Consider the following 16,812-nt stretch of genomic DNA (forward strand, 5'->3'; position numbering starts at 1 on the left):
ATCATGCTTCAATTGAGTGGACTTCATTTAGATCATTGTTCGACTCTTGATAACAAGATTAGTCCACCCTTTACATATATATGTGTGTGTGTGTGATGGTATAAAAGAACAAAGGTCCTTCAAGTTAATGAACGAAAGAAAGTGATGAATGATGATATTCTAGTGTGGTTGAGTCCATACTATAAATGTATGGATTCCAACAAACAACCAATTAAAACATGAAATCTAATATGGACATTTAATTAAATGTTTAGTAATATTTGTGATGCGGTTCGGTTTTGATTTGGTTTTCAAAAGCCAAAACTAAAACCAAACCGTTTTGTACGTTGCGGTTCAGTTTCAAAACCAAAACCTTCAAAACCGCAAAACCAAACCGTTCGGTACGGTTCAATTTGGTTCGTGGTTCTAAATGCCCACCCCTAATAAAATCTATTTATATTGGGCCGAATGAGCTTCGGCCAGTGCCTAATATGCAAGGCCCAAACGTTTCGTATTTAAAAATATGACGAGTAAGGCCCGGCCCTATGACCGAGTTGGAGCAGTCCGAAGCCCACTTTTAGTTTCCACCATTGGATGAAAATGTTAACTCAAATATTAAACAGTTGGTACAACATATGCACTCCACGTGGAACATGGGTCCCACCAACATCTGGTTCTTCGACACATTGGCTAGAGTCCTGGGTCCCACTCTTAAACCCTCGGGTTCCCTATAAAAGCCCAGTCTACCAAACACCGTACGCAACTCCTCCGTCGTCAGCTCTCACCTGAGAAGCTTTAATCGAACAAAACGCGCAAGAGTCCGCGTTCCGAGTTCCGATGGACTCGTCCTCCGCATCCTCAGCTCCTTCGGCTTCCTCTGTGCACTTAGCCATGGCGGCCTTCGTCGGCGCCTCCCTCATGGCCATCTCCGCCTTCTACATTCACAAGCGCAGCGTCGATCAGGTCCTCCAGCGCCTCATTGAGTTCCGCTGCAAGCCTAATCGAGTTTCCGGCAACCGCGCCGCGGTCGAAGCCGAAGAAGAAGAAGTTTACAACGATGACGAAGATGAGCGAGGGTTTGATTCCGACGGCGAGGTCGCTGACGTGGCAATTGATCGGAAGATGCGGCCGAGGTCGGTGGAAGATAAGGCTCTTCACTCGTATAGGATATCTTCTTCGCTGCCCAATGTGGCTATGAGGAGCGGCGATTGGGTGGAAGAGGAAGCTAGGTTCGATCGGCCACGCAATTTTGGATCTCCAGGGGTTTCTTCTTCGTTGGACAAGCTCAATTTCATTCCCTCCGGGCTTCCGCTTCTTCGGACCGATCAGAGAAACGGTTTGCGTTCTAAGCTTCTACTTGTATTTCTCAGTATTTTAACTTAAATTGCGGACATTTTTCATAAGAAATGATATTTTCAGAAAAATTGCTTTTTTTTTTGGTAAAATGTGACTAGGGTTGGAAATGGAGGCCAACTTTCAAAGTATTGTAGGTAGAAATGGATTAGATCAATCCCAATTAGCTTTGTGTTTTTATTTCATCTTGCTTTTTGTAGGAGAGGGTCAGTCTGCTACTCACTCTAGTACCAATACAAGGACACCTATTGGTAGGTTAATGACTCCGAGATCCCAGGCTGGAAATGCCCTCGAAAGTATTGGAGACTCCGACGAGGAAGGAACTGAGTATGCAAATGAAGATGACGATATTTTCAACTACGGGAATGCAGATGCTTTAGATAATTCCATAACTGTACGTGTGCCTTTAATCCTAGCTTATTTTTTCCCATGCTTTGCCTTGATGCTTATTGGAAAATGATCATTGTTTTTTATTTTGTTTTTTGTTTTCAGTCAGTTTACCAAAATGAAGGTACAGATGTGAAGGGTTGAAAGCAATGATGCAAACCAATAGATTCAGACAATTACCTGGTCATGCCATGTTCATAAAGAATCCATTCTTGACAATGACGAAATAGATACTGTAAATAAGCATCCTATAATGAATGCCAATACTGTACTTATCATAAAGTAAGAAATGTAGAAATTGCCTGGAACCTTTTTTGAAATGAGAACTGTTGCGTGTGTATGGCTAAAATATCAACAGATTGTACTACAGCACATAAGAATCTCTCTATACATGATACATGTTTACTTTGCGTAGTATAGGGCCCTCTTGATGAAACAAAAGAATCTAGAACCAACCCATTTTACTAGTAATTGGATTTGCAGGATGTAAATTCATACCTTCAAGGTTCTTCTGCACTTCTACATAAAAGTGATGTTAAGAATTTTATACTAGGTCAAATGTATCAAATGACATTAAGTGAAGCAAAATCTGTTGTGGATCATCAAGGTGATGGAAAGGTAGATACAGCTTCAGCACACTCGGTGAAGAAGGATCTAAATTTTACCAGCATAGTTTCACCAATGACTTCATCAATGCGTGGTAATTCCAATGACTTCATTAATGTTGCAGCATATTCGATTCTGACTTTGTAATCATAGAAAGGCTGCTTTTGTGGCAAGTGAATTAAAACACACATTTAGTCATAACCTATGACGAAATATATCATTGAATGATGGCTAATAACTTGTGATTCCATTGTGATTTTTCGAAACAATTATGTTCAGAGTCAATAAGCAAAGAAGAAGAGGAAGTACATAAAATGATTCGAGAATGCTTGGATCTGCGTAAGAGGTATCTTTACAAGGAAGAGGTTGCTCCATGGATGGTCGCTAGGCTAGAATCTATTGCATCAGAGAAGAAAAGTGACCCATTTCATTTTGATCCTGTGGAAGCATCAACTGTGAGTCATTTTCTGCTCATTTATAATGTTTCCTTCCTTCCTTGCAGCATGTAGAATCTGTAGGGATTTGGAGTGTCCAACTGAATTATATTGTCATTAAGTTTTTGTTTAATTCCTATTTCCTTCAAACTTTTCTTGCAGCATTGCTTTAGGATGGAAGATGGTGTCATACATGTTTATGCGAGTGAAAAGGGTAAGCACTAAAATTTTATTTGTAGTTTAGTATAAGTGATACATTATTAGGTGTCTGACTTTGTCAAATGGGCTTACTCTTGTGTGAGTATTTTTAGCTACTTGAGCGAAGAAATCTTGCCTTCTAAGACCTTACCTTTTACTAAAATTTATTTTCTGCAGACCCTGTAGATGTATTCCCTGTTGCAAGTGCAACGGAATTTTTCACGGACATGCATTATCTTCTAAAAGTTATGTCTATTGGAAATGTTCGCTCTGCATGCCATCATAGGTTGCGATTTCTTGAGGAGGTTGGTTCATTAAATTTGTGTTTGTCTTGACATATGTTTTGGGTCTCTATTTATGACTTGTCTGAACATCATGCAGAAATTTCGTGTTCATCTGTTGCTAAATGCGGATATGGAATTTTTAGCTCAGAAGAGTGCACCACACCGTGATTTTTACAATGTTAGAAAAGTTGATACACATGTGCATCATTCTGCTTGCATGAACCAGAAGCATCTCCTCTCATTCATCAAGTCAAAGCTAAAAAAAGAACCTGATGAGGTAGATACTATATCCCTTTATAGTTGTTCGTTTACTGAACTTGCTTTGAATATTTGTTTCAGCACTGTTATTTTTGGTCATGGATTTAAACTTTAAAGAGAAGCCATGGCCATTTGGTTTCTCAACAACAGTTAAATTTTACTTCCTTACTATGGTGCTCAACTTAAACTGGGCAGGTTGTCATATTCAGAGATGGAAAATATCTTACACTTAAGGAAGTTTTTGAGAGTTTGGACTTGACAGGGTACGGTTAACCTTGATCGTGTTATAGGTATCTGTCAATTATAGACTCTATCTCTCTGTAACTGACGTGTTTTGCATTTTAGGCATGACCTGAATGTTGACTTATTGGATGTTCATGCGGATAAGAGTACTTTCCATCGATTTGACAAATTCAACCTAAAGTATAATCCATGTGGACAGAGCAGACTTCGTGAAATATTCTTGAAGCAGGACAATCTTATCCAAGGTATGATCACAATGAATGTGAAGCCCTTGATTTCAGTAACTTCATCTACACTATTTTCTGCTGGGAAGGATGTGCATCTCAAAATCAACTGCATCCTAATGCAACGCAACCTATATTGCACCTTTCTCTTAATCTTATTCTATTCCTTCTGCTCGTGTCTCACAAAGTTGGTTTGATTATTTGTAAAAATTGCAGGGCGGTTTTTAGCAGAAGTGACAAAAGAAGTTTTGTCAGATCTTGAAGCCAGCAAATACCAGGTTTTTTATTTGAACTTTTATATTTACTTTATATGGTCTTGGAAAATGTAAATTATCTGTTCAGGGCTCTCTCTCTCTCTCTCTCTGTGTTACCCTCTCTTCCTCCCTGTGCTAATTTTAGTAAAGTATTTCTCTAAGTGGGTTATCATGTAATGGTATGTTTTGATGAATGCCCATAAACTTCAGGAAATATTGTACTTGTATGAGTTATTTATAAAAGAAAGATTGTTAGTAAACTTTTTATATCATTCATCTTTTTTTCAGATGGCAGAGTACAGGATTTCAGTTTATGGAAGAAAACAAAGTGAGTGGGATCAGTTGGCTAGTTGGTTTGTTAACAATGAAATTTATAGTGAGAATGCTGTCTGGTTAATACAGGTATCTAAATATTTCTTACTTTATCTTTTTCTGTTCTGTTGTGTGAGTGGTCAACTGTTTGTCTGCCCTGCGGATCTTGTACTATTGATGGCGTTGTTCTTACTGCGCTGGGCTCATATCATTAGATATAGCCTGCGCCTATGTGTGGTTGGAATTTGGCTCATCAATATGCACCTATTTTACATGACCTCACAATGTTTAGTAATAATCAAAATTTGCAGCTACCACGGTTGTACAATATCTACAAAAAGATGGGAATTGTCACCTCTTTCCAGAATATTTTAGACAACGTGTTCGTGCCACTCTTTGAAGCTACAGTTGATCCAAACTCCCATCCTCAACTACATTTGTTCCTGATGCAGGTTGGTCAAACTTCTGGATACATAGATGCCACTTATCCATTAGAAATACAATTTTAGAGTTGTGCTAGATAGTTTTGTGTGTCGAGAGAATTTCATGATCAAATCCCCTGAAATAACTTAAATGATGGTTTTAGTTGGGTAAAAGACTCTTAAATCAAGAAAATATTATGTTTCCTATGCTTGAACATGCATTTTCCCAAATACTCAAAGTGAAGAATTATACAAAAAACTGGGTAGAGGTCCGTAGTATCGACAGTCTGTAGTTTTACAACGTAGAAGGTGATAACTTCTAGCAATCATTTACAATAAAGGATGAACCTTCTATACCCTTAAAGTCATCCACCATAAATTTCCAGCTGGTGAGAATCTTAATACTTGTAGCTTTGCAATAATTATACCAGATGTGCTAACGTGGCAATCCATTTGAAACAGGTGGTGGGTTTTGACGTTGTAGATGATGAAAGTAAACCAGAACGCCGTCCAACTAAACATATGCCAACACCATCTGAATGGACTAATGAATTCAATCCTGCATACTCTTATTATGCATATTACTGCTATGCAAACTTGTACACTCTTAATAAGGTTAGCAACTCCATATCCTTTTAAATGAAATCGATGATCAATTATAGTTGGGTGATATTGAAATTGGTTTCGCTCTCTTGTTTTCCTTTGTTTCAGCTGCGTGAATCTAAAGGAATGCAAACAATCAAATTTCGGCCTCACTGTGGAGAGGTTATTGTCTGCAGCCTAAACACAGGTATTACTCTTTAGTGATGATTGTGATCTCATGATTTTTATATGTCATGCAGGCGGGTGATGTTGACCATTTGGCTGCTGGATTCCTTGTATGCCATAATATTTCTCATGGGATTAATCTTCGGAAAACCCCTGTTTTGCAGTATCTGTATTATCTGGCACAGGTTAGCTCTTGTGACTTGATTCGCTTATTTGTCCATGCCATTTAGTTTCATTTCCAGTTTGCTATTGACCTTTGCTTCTGCATTATATGTGATATCAATACAATTAGTAACCTCCTCTAACTGCAGGTTGGATTGGCAATGTCACCTTTGAGCAACAATTCCCTTTTCTTGGATTACCATCGCAACCCCTTTCCTATGTTCTTCCAACGTGGTCTAAATGTCTCACTCTCAAGTGATGATCCTCTCCAAATTCATTTGACAAAAGAACCACTTGTGGAAGAATATAGTGTTGCAGCACAGGTTTGTTGATTTATGATCTTTGCCAGTCTTCATAGTCGTGGCCCTGTAATGTGCATCTTATCAAATCAGTGTGATGCAGGTATGGAAGCTCAGTGCTTGTGACCTCTGCGAGATAGCTAGAAATTCTGTCTATCAATCAGGATTTTCACATGTAGCAAAGGTGAGGAAATTTACCAAAGGAAAATTCTGTGTTCCTGAGAAATATGAACCATCCAATTAATACCCTAAACGGCTTTCACCGTGATTAATTCCTTTTTTCTCCTCGTGCAGGCTCATTGGCTTGGTAGCAAGTACTTCCTGAGAGGACCTGAAGGAAACGATATGCAGAAGTCAAACGTGCCCCATTCGAGGATTGCCTTTCGACATGAGGTAACTGTTTATGGTTAAACTACTCCAAAATCCCTCCCTCCCTCCCCCTTCCACTTTTTCATGCTGAATGATCCGCTTTTTGCAGACTTGGAAGGACGAAGTACAGTATATCTTTTCAGGAAAAGCGAGGTTTCCAGAAGAAGTAGATCCATGAAGCAAATGTACCAAAGTGTTGCTTCTTCCTAGTAGTCCGATTCCAATGGAATGACAGTGCTTAGTTAGCGCCGACGTCAAAACTTCCCCAGGCCCTTGTTCAGCTGATTTTGAACCGAAATTGGGCGGTACTAATTTAAGTCGCGTACAAGTTTTGAAGGAAGAAACGTAGGAAAATATTGATCCAGTTTTGTTCTAGTCTGTAGACTTTGGCTTTCTATAGGCTCCGAGTCCCTGGAAATCATCCTCTGCCACTGTTAACGAAACCTCTACTATCAAGCTTTAAGAAACCAACCCTAATTATATTTGATGGACGTGTTATCGTAATGTTTATGATGTTTGTCTTCCGATTTAGATTCCCATGTTTTTGGGTTGCAACGATTGTAAGCTCCGGCGGACGCACAGCCAGTGCCTACAACGGTTGCAAGTTTTTCAGGGCTCCATGGTCCGTCAATTAGGATCGGATCTATGAGAATGAGGATCCTCTCCGGATTCGGATCTGGGGATCCTCAAATTGTGTCTGTTTATCGTACATCATGCGATCAGAAATCATTTTAAATATTTTTATTTAAAATTAAATATGAATAGTATTTAACAAAAACTGACTTCATGATATACGATGAATAAACACGATTTGAAAATCCCAGAATCTTCATCCGGAGAGTATACTGCTGGCATTTATCATCAGTGGGAAGAACTAGTCACAAATACGAAGTTCAAAACGGTTACATTCGGTGCCAGACCGTCAAACCACCAAATCCCAAATCACTCGTTCGCTCATCCAAATCAGAAAACATTCAAAAACACATTAAAAGGCGAATGACACTTTACTGCAGTGTCAAACAAATAACAGGTCTATGTATTTTAGCGAAAACAATCATTACAACTAATAATTTAGGTTGCTAACATTATCTTTTGTCAAAAAGAAAATTTAAAAGAAATTACTATTAACATTTTAAAATTTGAAAAATACGAAAGAGATTTTTGTCGAAATGAAACTCTTTATGAACTTCCACCTACTACACAGTTTAACATTAATTTTTCATGCTAATATTGTAAAAAATTGTACAAAATATTGAGTTGACAATAAGTCTATAGAAAATCCTACTGTTAGGAGAATCTCCTTAACATTTCTCTTAAAATTTTAATTCTATATTTTTAAAGCGAAAAATAGCTGAAAAGTATACAATTTTTGGAGTAGCAACGTATTTACCCATAAAAATTGTGTTTGTATTGTGCCCCAAACATTTTATTAAGGGCAATATTGTAAACTCATCTTCTAGGGATAATACTTAGAGGTTAAGAAAAACTGTTAGTTTGTTACTATAAGATTCCTCTTAGTTAGAAAGTTGCTATGACATAGTTAGCCTACACAACTTGTATATATACTAAAAGGTTAACTTTATTCATTTGTGAAATGAAAAATAATTTTTCTAATATGGTATCACCTGCCGACGTCACACAACTTCTCTCTATTTGATCCAAAATTTCCTGCTTATCTTTGTGTGCTTATCTCTGTGCTTTCTTGTAGATTGATCGTCTCATTTCCAATCTTGATCGTCTCTGAGTTCTTCTCCTCTTTGTCTTTATGGCCATGGCGACCTCCGCCTCTCCTTTATCGACATCAAATTCTCAGATTCATCCTCCGACTGCATCCTCAAATCCTAATTCTTCGAACTCTGCTTCAATTACAATTCAGAACATCAGCTCTATGGTTCCGATTAAGCTTACCACTACCAATTACCTGACATGGAGTGCTCTCTTCACTTTCGTCGGTATAATCTCACAGGTTTGATTGATGGCTCTTTGCCTGCACCGCCTCAATTTCCTACTGATTCTTCAGGGAAACGCAGTCGTAATCTGGCGTATTGCTTGGTTTGAGAATGATCAAAACATTCTCATCTGGATCAACTTAACTCTCTCTGAATCCCTAGTTCCCTATATTGCCGCCACCTTACACTCTCACATCCACGAACTCCGATCTCGCCTTCGCAGTCTCACTAAATGGAATCTCATTGCTGCTCAATATGTTCAATGCACTGAGGAAATCGATGATGCTCTTACCAGTACTGGTGCTCCAATTGAAGATTCTGAATTAATCTCTGTGATTCTTCACGGCTTACCTCCAGAATTTGACTCTTTTGTGGATGCAATTCAGTTTCGCCATGGTTTCACAACAATTGATGAGTTACATGGTTTGTTTCTCAGTAAAGAGATCCAACTGAATAATCGCAAGCAAAGTGCACCGGTGTCATCCTTTCAGGCCTACAACACCTCCACTGGTATTCTTCCGTTACATGTTCACTCTACCTCTCAAGGATATGTTGCTCATAATTCATCTTCTTTCAACACTCCAAGTTGTGGACTGGATTGAAATTTCAATCGAGGCAACCACAACAATCGTGGAAATTTTAGGCTGAATAATAATAAGAGGTTCAATAATTTCAATCGAGGCAACAATCAGGGTTACAATCATGGAGCTCGGTCTAATTTTTCATCTAACAGGCCCTGAACAAGTGTACATTGGTAATGGCAAAGGTTTGCTTATCACTCACTCTGGTTATTCTTCTATTAACACTTCACATAGCAATTTTGCACTTCAGAATGTGTTATATGTGCCTGATTTGAAACATAATTTACTCTCTGCAAATCAATTTTTAATTGATAATCACTGTTTCATGCATCTTTATCCATTTCACTTCACTGTGAATGATCTTTCTTCGCGGATGATGCGTTTTAAAGGTCATGTCCAACATGTTTTCTATCCATTTCATCACTCTTCTCAAACTGATGACAAGCATACAACACTCACTGCTACCATGAAAGCTTCAAGGAACCTTTGGCATAGACGATTGGGTCACCCTTCAGTCAAGATTATCAATAAACTAGATTCTCATTCTTGTATCTCAGTTTTACAGAATACGAATAAATCCTTTTGCTTATATTGTGCATTAGAAAAATGTTCTAGACTACCCTTTGTATCCACTACATGTACCATAAGGAAACCACTATAACTCATTCATACAAATGTTTGGGGACCCTCACCTATATTGTCTCATAATGGTTTCAGGTACTATGTCATATTTGTGGATGATTTTACCAGATATTGTTGGTTTTATCCTATGAGATATAAATCTGATGTACTATCCATATTCATGCAATATAAATCTATGGTTGAAAATATTATGTGCACAAAGATTATTGCTTTGAGATCTGATTCTGGTGGTGAATTCATGAGCATTCTATTTTCTAATTTCTTGGCAAAGCATGGTATACAACACAACTATCTTGTCCACACACCCTATAACAAAATGAGTGTGCAGAACGTAAACACACACATCTTGTGGAAATTGCACTGACCCTTTTGGCATCATCTAAAGTTCCTCACCTATATTGGGTTGAAGCATTTGCAACTGCCATCTATCTTATCAACAGGTTGCCTACTATTTCTCGATGTTCACCTTAGGAGTCTCTCTTCAAGAAAGTGCCTAATTATGGCACACTGAAAGTCTTTGGTTGCCTATGTTTCCCATGGTTGAAGCCTTATACCTCATCTAAGTTGGATCCCAATAGTAAGTCTTGTGTTTTCTTGGGCTATAGTCTCAACCATAAGGGGTACAAATGTCTTGATCCCATCATAAGGAGAATTTATATCTCTCGGCATATACTATTTGATGAGTGCACCTTTCCATTCCATCAACTTTACCATTATTCCTCTACTTTCTAACCTCATCCTCTCATCCTATCTTCTGCCATATGATCAATCATTCCTACCATATCTTCACCACCTATATTATCCGCAACATCCTCACCCTCCTCTCAATCTGCACCTCAATCTAATCTCACTTCCCCACTTGTACCTTCATCAGATTCTTTACCTAGTGATCATTCCCCATCACCACTTAACATCCATCCTATGCAAACTTGATCTAAGTCCGATATATACAAGCCTAAAGCTCTCACTACAACTTAACATCCCCTACCCTCTCATTTGTCACCAGATTACTCCCACAACCTATCTACAAGCCTCCAAGCATCCACATTGGCGTCATGCAATGCATAAGGAATTTAATGCTCTCCTCAATACTGGCACATGGTTACTTATTGCTTAGCATTCCTCTCAGAACATTGTTGGCTGTAAATGGGTTTTCCAGATCAAACAGAATCCTGATGTATCTATAGATCGATATAAGGCATGGCTTGTTGCCAAAGGTTTTCACCAACATGAAGGTCTTGATTACACTTAGCCATGTGGCTAAATATGTGACAATCCGAATCTTACTCACTCTGGATGTTCAATTTGACTGGTTTTTGAGCCAACTCGATGTCAGCAATGCATTCTTGCATGACACTCTCTCTGAATCTGTTTTTATACAGTAGCCTCCTGGATTTGAAGACTCTACCAAACCAAATCATGTGTGTCAGCTCCATAAATCCTTAGATAGCCTGAAACAGGCTCCTTGAGCCTAGTATGATAAGTTACTTGCTGCACTTCATTCTCTCAGATTTATTGGCTCTCAAAGTGATCATTCTCTCTTTGTGAAAAATGATCATTCCTTGGTTTTCATTATGGTTTATGTGGACGATATTCTGGTCACTGGAACTTCCTCTACAGCTTGTCAAACTGTGATCAAACAGCTCAGTACTATGTTTCCTATTAAAGATCTTGGAGCTTTGCACTATTTTATTAGCATTGAGGTCAAACGGTATTTTATTGGAATTTTCCTATCTTAAATGAAATACATTTTGGATCTGTTAACTAAAGCCAAAATGGTTAGAGCCAAATTTTGCAGCGCACCACTCAACACCTCCAATATTAATCATGACTCTCCTCTTATTGAGAATGTTTCTGAATATTGATCTTTGGTTGGTGCTCTCCAATACCTAACCTGGACACGCCCAATCTCAGTTTTGCTGTTAATCTTGTGTGTCAGTTCATGCATACTCCCAGAGTTTCTCATTTCCAAGTTGTTATGAGAAAACTTAGGTATCTCAAAGGAACCATTGACCTTGGCCTCTGGTTTTCTAAATGTTCTTCACTCTTTATATCACAGCTTTCTCAGATGCTGATTGGCCTGGTTGTACTTTGGATAGGCGATCTACTAGGGGTTATTGCATCTTTCAGGGCAATTCCATTATCAGTTGAAGTGCTAAAAAGCAACCAACTGTAGCTTGTTCTTCAACAGAGGCTGAGTATCGGCCCCTTGCAAACATTTCCTCTGAAATCACTTGGATTTGTAAACTGCTTACTGATATAGGCTATTGTCTGCCTTGTTCTCCTCAACTTTGGTGTGACAATATCTCTGTTATATCTCTTGCCAAGAATCCTATCTTTCATGCTCGGACGAAACATGTGGAGACCAACTATCACTATATTCGGAAAAAGGTCTTGGCCAAACCAGTCTGCCTTCACTTCATCTGCACCCAATATCAAGTGGCTAATATGTACCAAATCTCTATCTAAGTCCAGATTTCTGTTTCTCCAAGACAAACTTCAACTTCGAGTTTCGCAGTTTCGCAGTTTCTTTTAAGGAAGGATATTAAGGGCAATATTGTAAACTCATATTCTAAGGATAATACTTAGAGGTTAAGGAAAACTGTTAATTTGTTATAATAAGATTCCTCTTAGTTAGAAAGTTGTTATGGCATAGTTAGCCTACACAACTTTTATATGTACTGAAAGTATAACTTTATTCATTTTTGAAATGAAAACATATTTTCCTAATACATTTCACCTCCTATTTAATATTTGGCAAACCATCTCCCAAAGGGCCAAAAACCCTTCATTCCACCTCTCCCCCTCTCTCTCTCTCTCCCTCTCTCCCTTCCCAAATTCCCTCCCGCCGCTTCGTTATCTCCAAAACCCTTACCACCACGCCGCCGCCTGGTGGTGCTTCTCCGATAACCCGAATTACAAAACCGTAGAACTTCCGCAGCAGCCGAAATGGAGGCCACGGCGGCTTCGGACCTCTCCGACGGACCAGTCCTCAGCCTCATCAACAAGCGCATCCGAGCCCTCCGCAAAAAGCAGAACCGCATAATCCAGATGGAGGAGTCTCTTGCCCAAGGCAAGGTCCTCAACAAGGAGCAGGAGGGCGTCCTCAAATCCAAGTCCGGCGTCTTTGCCCTAATCGAAGAGCTTGAGAAGCTTCGACAGCCTCTCGCTGACGCCGTCGCCGAAGAGCAAAGCCTCGCCGTGCAGCGCCATCAGGTCTCCGCCTCTACCCAGCCTATCTCCGATGATAAGCCCAATGTTGTCCAGCCCAGTGAATCGGACGATTGCCAAGCTGCCGCCGTCGAAGAGCTTCTGAATCTGCTCTACTTTGGGTCCTTGTTCGACGTGAAGTCGCAGAGTGACTTCACCCGGATTATTCTAACCAGGACCCACGAGAGAGAATGCTGCTTGACCTACGATACCATCACTGACGACGACACTGAGATGCTGGCCCCGAGGGACTTGGATTTGATTTCGTCTCTCGGTGGATTTTTGATCTCGCGGCCCGGCGATTCCAGCTTGTCGCATAAGAATGCGTTGCAGCAATGCCTCGAACACGCCAAGCGTTGGCTCGCTAAATCGGAGCAACCCATTGAGCCGAATTCCAATGTGACATGTAAAGTTTCTATCTTTTTGTGAAATATTTAGTTGGTTTTTGTAAATGATTGAAATTCTGTTTTCTATGTGGCTTCTTCGTTGACATCAATGGTTTAATTTGTGTGCAGATGCGGGCTTGAGAGAGAGGCTCAGTAAGATTATGGCTTCGGACTACTTTACCACAACGCCGCAAATGAAAGAAGTTTCGGCCGCAGCAGCTGCAGGGAACTATGCTCCATTTCAGGTGCCGGTACATGAGCCTATCTTGCCTGTTGAAGTGCCTGTCCAGTTGGATTTCCAGCAGAAGGTATTATTGATTTAGTTGTAAATTTTCGTCATTTGTGATATGCTTTGAGTTGTTCTATTAACAATTTGGGGCTTAATTCATTATGATGGTTTTGGTGTTTTGATTGTGAGGCATATGATTTGTATTATTGTGGTATTTCTTATGAGATATTGTTTTATATTTTTCTGAGTTGCTGTTGGTGTTTATGATAAAAGAATAAAAGTAAAGACTATTTCAGCATCTCTGCTTATAACTGCATAAAAATAGTTGCCGTTGAAGCAAGCAGAGACAGTCTCCAAAATGGTGGATTTGGGTTGGTTACGTGGCAAGCTATTGAATCTGGCAGTCAAAACGCTTAAACATAGATGCATGTTAGGTGGACAATGTAGCATGAGTACTGAACTTTCTTTTATTTTGAAAGTTTTAAGAACTGTTGGCTTTGTCTTTTCTTATTCGTGCTACTGCTTCTCTTGTGGGTGATGCCAACCTTGAACTCTAAGATATAGTGATCTGATTCAACTCTATTACTCTCAGGTGTAGTAATAGCTTTCACGAGTTTAAAAAGGGTTTAATTTGACCGGAAACTGGAAGTCGGTATTAACAGTCTTATGAAGGAATGAGTTGTTGGCTACTACCTACCCTTCCAGACGCAAGTTAAGGGTTTAGGGAAACCATGAAATAGTGAATGATGCTTTTTATTTAAACTGACCAACATGAAATTGGTATTTGGTGCTACATGAAACTAAGATTGTTTGAACCGCAAGCATAATTAGGTCTCACAAAGATTTTGTTTTATCTATTGGACATCAGAAGTTTTTATTCTTGCTGTGTATTGTGTATGGGAATATGTGCCCTCCCCTTCCCAACAATGATCCGTGAAATTTTTATGTGCTTCGTATATGTAGGACAAGGATCACAATTATTCTTAACACTATGCCTAATAATTATTAGAATCTTTCAACATGCACGGGTGTATTTGGTTTGAGATTAATAGGAGTCTTTTTTTTTTGGTTATTAATGCAAATGAAAACATCATTATCTCCTTCACAGATGAACTATGCATAGTAAAGTAATGCAACTTCGGACTTTGTGAAGGAGGTATTTGAACTCGTCCACTTTTGCTAGTTGTTGGGAACAGTGTATTGACGAATAATTCAGAATCCGAATAAGTTCAGCCAGGGGACAAATCAATAGGAAATGCTATTTTCTTTGTATGGATAATTTATGCTTGCCTACTTTGGGGGCCACGTGACTGACATTCTTGAATTTCTATGCAACAACTAAAACTTTGATTAGGCAATGGTTAAAGAGGTACTGTGTCTCCTTCTGGCTGTGTAGTATTTTACTCTCTTTACTTCTTAAGGTCAGAGGTAGAAAAGTGTTTGTGGTTGTTAATTTATAAATAAAGAATATAAAGAAACATCTGTTTTAGCATCAGCCTTCTTTGCATGTGCGGGGTGATGTAAACAAGTGCATCGTGATCAATCTAAATATTGGATTCAAGATTATCTAATGCATGGCCACCTTTCTCTTTGTTATTATATCTCCAGATATACTAAAGCTCTGTTTTATCTTTTCGAAGTTTCTATTAGGTATGGTAATTTTGTGGCTTTCTTTTCCTTTATTTTTTGGTTTACCCGAGCGTGAATGATAAACAAGTGAGAATGCAATTTTTACTAGTTTCCGTTTGACAATACATTTGGCGTCGTTTTCTTTATTTCAAGTTCATTGCTGTGCTGTTTTCTGGTCACACACCTCCTCATCTTACTAGCACTAGCATCCATCCCTATATGGGCTGTTAACAGTCGCACTCCGTCCCATCTTTCAGTCACCCCCTTTCTCAACTTCTGCTATCTTTGTGCGTGCTTTACACCATATTTGTTTGAAGTTGTTAGGAACAAGAAATTATTAGCATGAAATCTTCAAACTTAATGAAAGTTGTTTAATCAACTATAAGTAAGTGTAAAATGATTATTTGATTTTTTTTCCTGTTATTGTTGACTGAGTGATAGATTTTGGTCAAGCAATACGCATTGAATTTTCTTTAAATGCTCTGTAGGTTGAAGACACTGCAAATTTTCAAGGACATGATACTGTTGATAGCCAATCGAGTCATACAGAGGAACTTCAGAAGGTGCTCTCAGCATAGCATTCGACAGTTGGTTCTTCTTATTTTAGCATTTTAAGGTCAATTTTTTTTTTGGAATTTGCATCTAGTTTATTGAATGTGGGAGGTTCTTTCTTTGCAGGATGAAGTAGTGAAAGAAAATCAGTCGGAGGCTGTCTCAGCTCAACAAGAACAGGTTCAGCTAGAAACAGAAGCAGACTACAACCAGAGAGATGTAGAATTCGAGCAACAGCATGCTTCTCGCAGACCATACCAAAACCAAAGAGGTGGTCGTGGGGGAGGTGGCCGTAGAGGTTACACTAATGGCCGTGGAGGTCGAGGTAATGGCAGAGGAGGTGGTTCCTTCCAGAATGGTCGCAACCAGTATTACGACCAGCCTGGAAGTTACTATCCAAGACCCTACTATAACAACAGGGGAAGGGGCGGTAGGGGTGGCGGGTCCTCATACAACCACCAAGGTGCAGCTCAAGAGGGTCATGCCTCGGCCAACGTTGGAGTTGCTTCATAATGGTACTTTCAGTCTCTGTAGAATGTTTCTTTCTAGTTTTTGTATGGGGCGGTGGGGTGGAGACGTTTGCCGCATTGCATGAAACATGGTTTTTCGATGTGGGTGGTTGACGGACTCACCATCTGGGATGGTTTTTGGTCGTCTGTCGTTCAGTTAATGTGTTTTGTGTTGGAAAACCTCCAAAGATATAAAGATGTTGAAGTATTTTTGGGACGTTGTTTGACTTTAATTAACCCCGGTGCGGCGGTGCCTGATGCCTGATGATTAAATTTCTTCGTCCGACTACAATTTATTATACTTATTGATGGAAATGGTTCGTGTTTGGGTTTACTTATCCGTGTTGAGTCTCGACCCTCGAATCTGTATGCAAATAGTTTACAGTTGCTCATACCGTTTGTCAGAGAAATTAAAGTTGTTATTTTGTATTTGATTATTTGAACAGTGTGCTGTTTTGAACAAATGAAAATATAAGGGTTTTTTTTAGTTAAAATAGTATCTGAGATTAACATAATTTTTTACTTTGGTCTTGAGATTTAAAATTTGTAGAATTGATTTTTGAGTTTGTCCAT

At 39.1% G+C, this 16,812-nt stretch overlaps 2 protein-coding genes across 2 annotated transcripts; both read left to right on the forward strand.

Annotated features, from left to right (window-relative positions):
• Window positions 1-743: 743 nt before the first annotated feature.
• LOC103950884 (AMP deaminase) lies at window positions 744-7,056 on the forward strand. The gene is made up of 20 exons (XM_009362134.3): window positions 744-1,315; window positions 1,533-1,726; window positions 1,825-1,843; window positions 2,273-2,419; window positions 2,605-2,780; window positions 2,922-2,973; window positions 3,135-3,262; window positions 3,339-3,518; window positions 3,695-3,762; window positions 3,845-3,987; window positions 4,183-4,244; window positions 4,509-4,622; window positions 4,844-4,984; window positions 5,417-5,569; window positions 5,666-5,719; window positions 5,797-5,907; window positions 6,034-6,207; window positions 6,287-6,367; window positions 6,478-6,576; window positions 6,662-7,056. Exons 1-20 carry the CDS (start codon window positions 817-819, stop codon window positions 6,728-6,730), a joined length of 2,664 nt encoding a protein of 887 aa, XP_009360409.2. The 5' UTR covers window positions 744-816; the 3' UTR covers window positions 6,731-7,056.
• Window positions 7,057-12,496: 5,440 nt separating this feature from the next.
• Window positions 12,497-16,457, forward strand: LOC103950885. The gene is made up of 4 exons (XM_009362135.3): window positions 12,497-13,340; window positions 13,450-13,628; window positions 15,667-15,741; window positions 15,857-16,457. Exons 1-4 carry the CDS (start codon window positions 12,674-12,676, stop codon window positions 16,241-16,243), a joined length of 1,308 nt encoding a protein of 435 aa, XP_009360410.2. The 5' UTR covers window positions 12,497-12,673; the 3' UTR covers window positions 16,244-16,457.
• Window positions 16,458-16,812: the final 355 nt, after the last annotated feature.

Source organism: the organism of the source record quoted next, unplaced genomic scaffold (genome assembly GCF_019419815.1).
Source record: "Pyrus x bretschneideri cultivar Hongxiangsu unplaced genomic scaffold, Pyrus_bretschneideri_v1 Contig6, whole genome shotgun sequence".
NCBI lineage: Eukaryota > Viridiplantae > Streptophyta > Magnoliopsida > Rosales > Rosaceae > Pyrus > Pyrus x bretschneideri.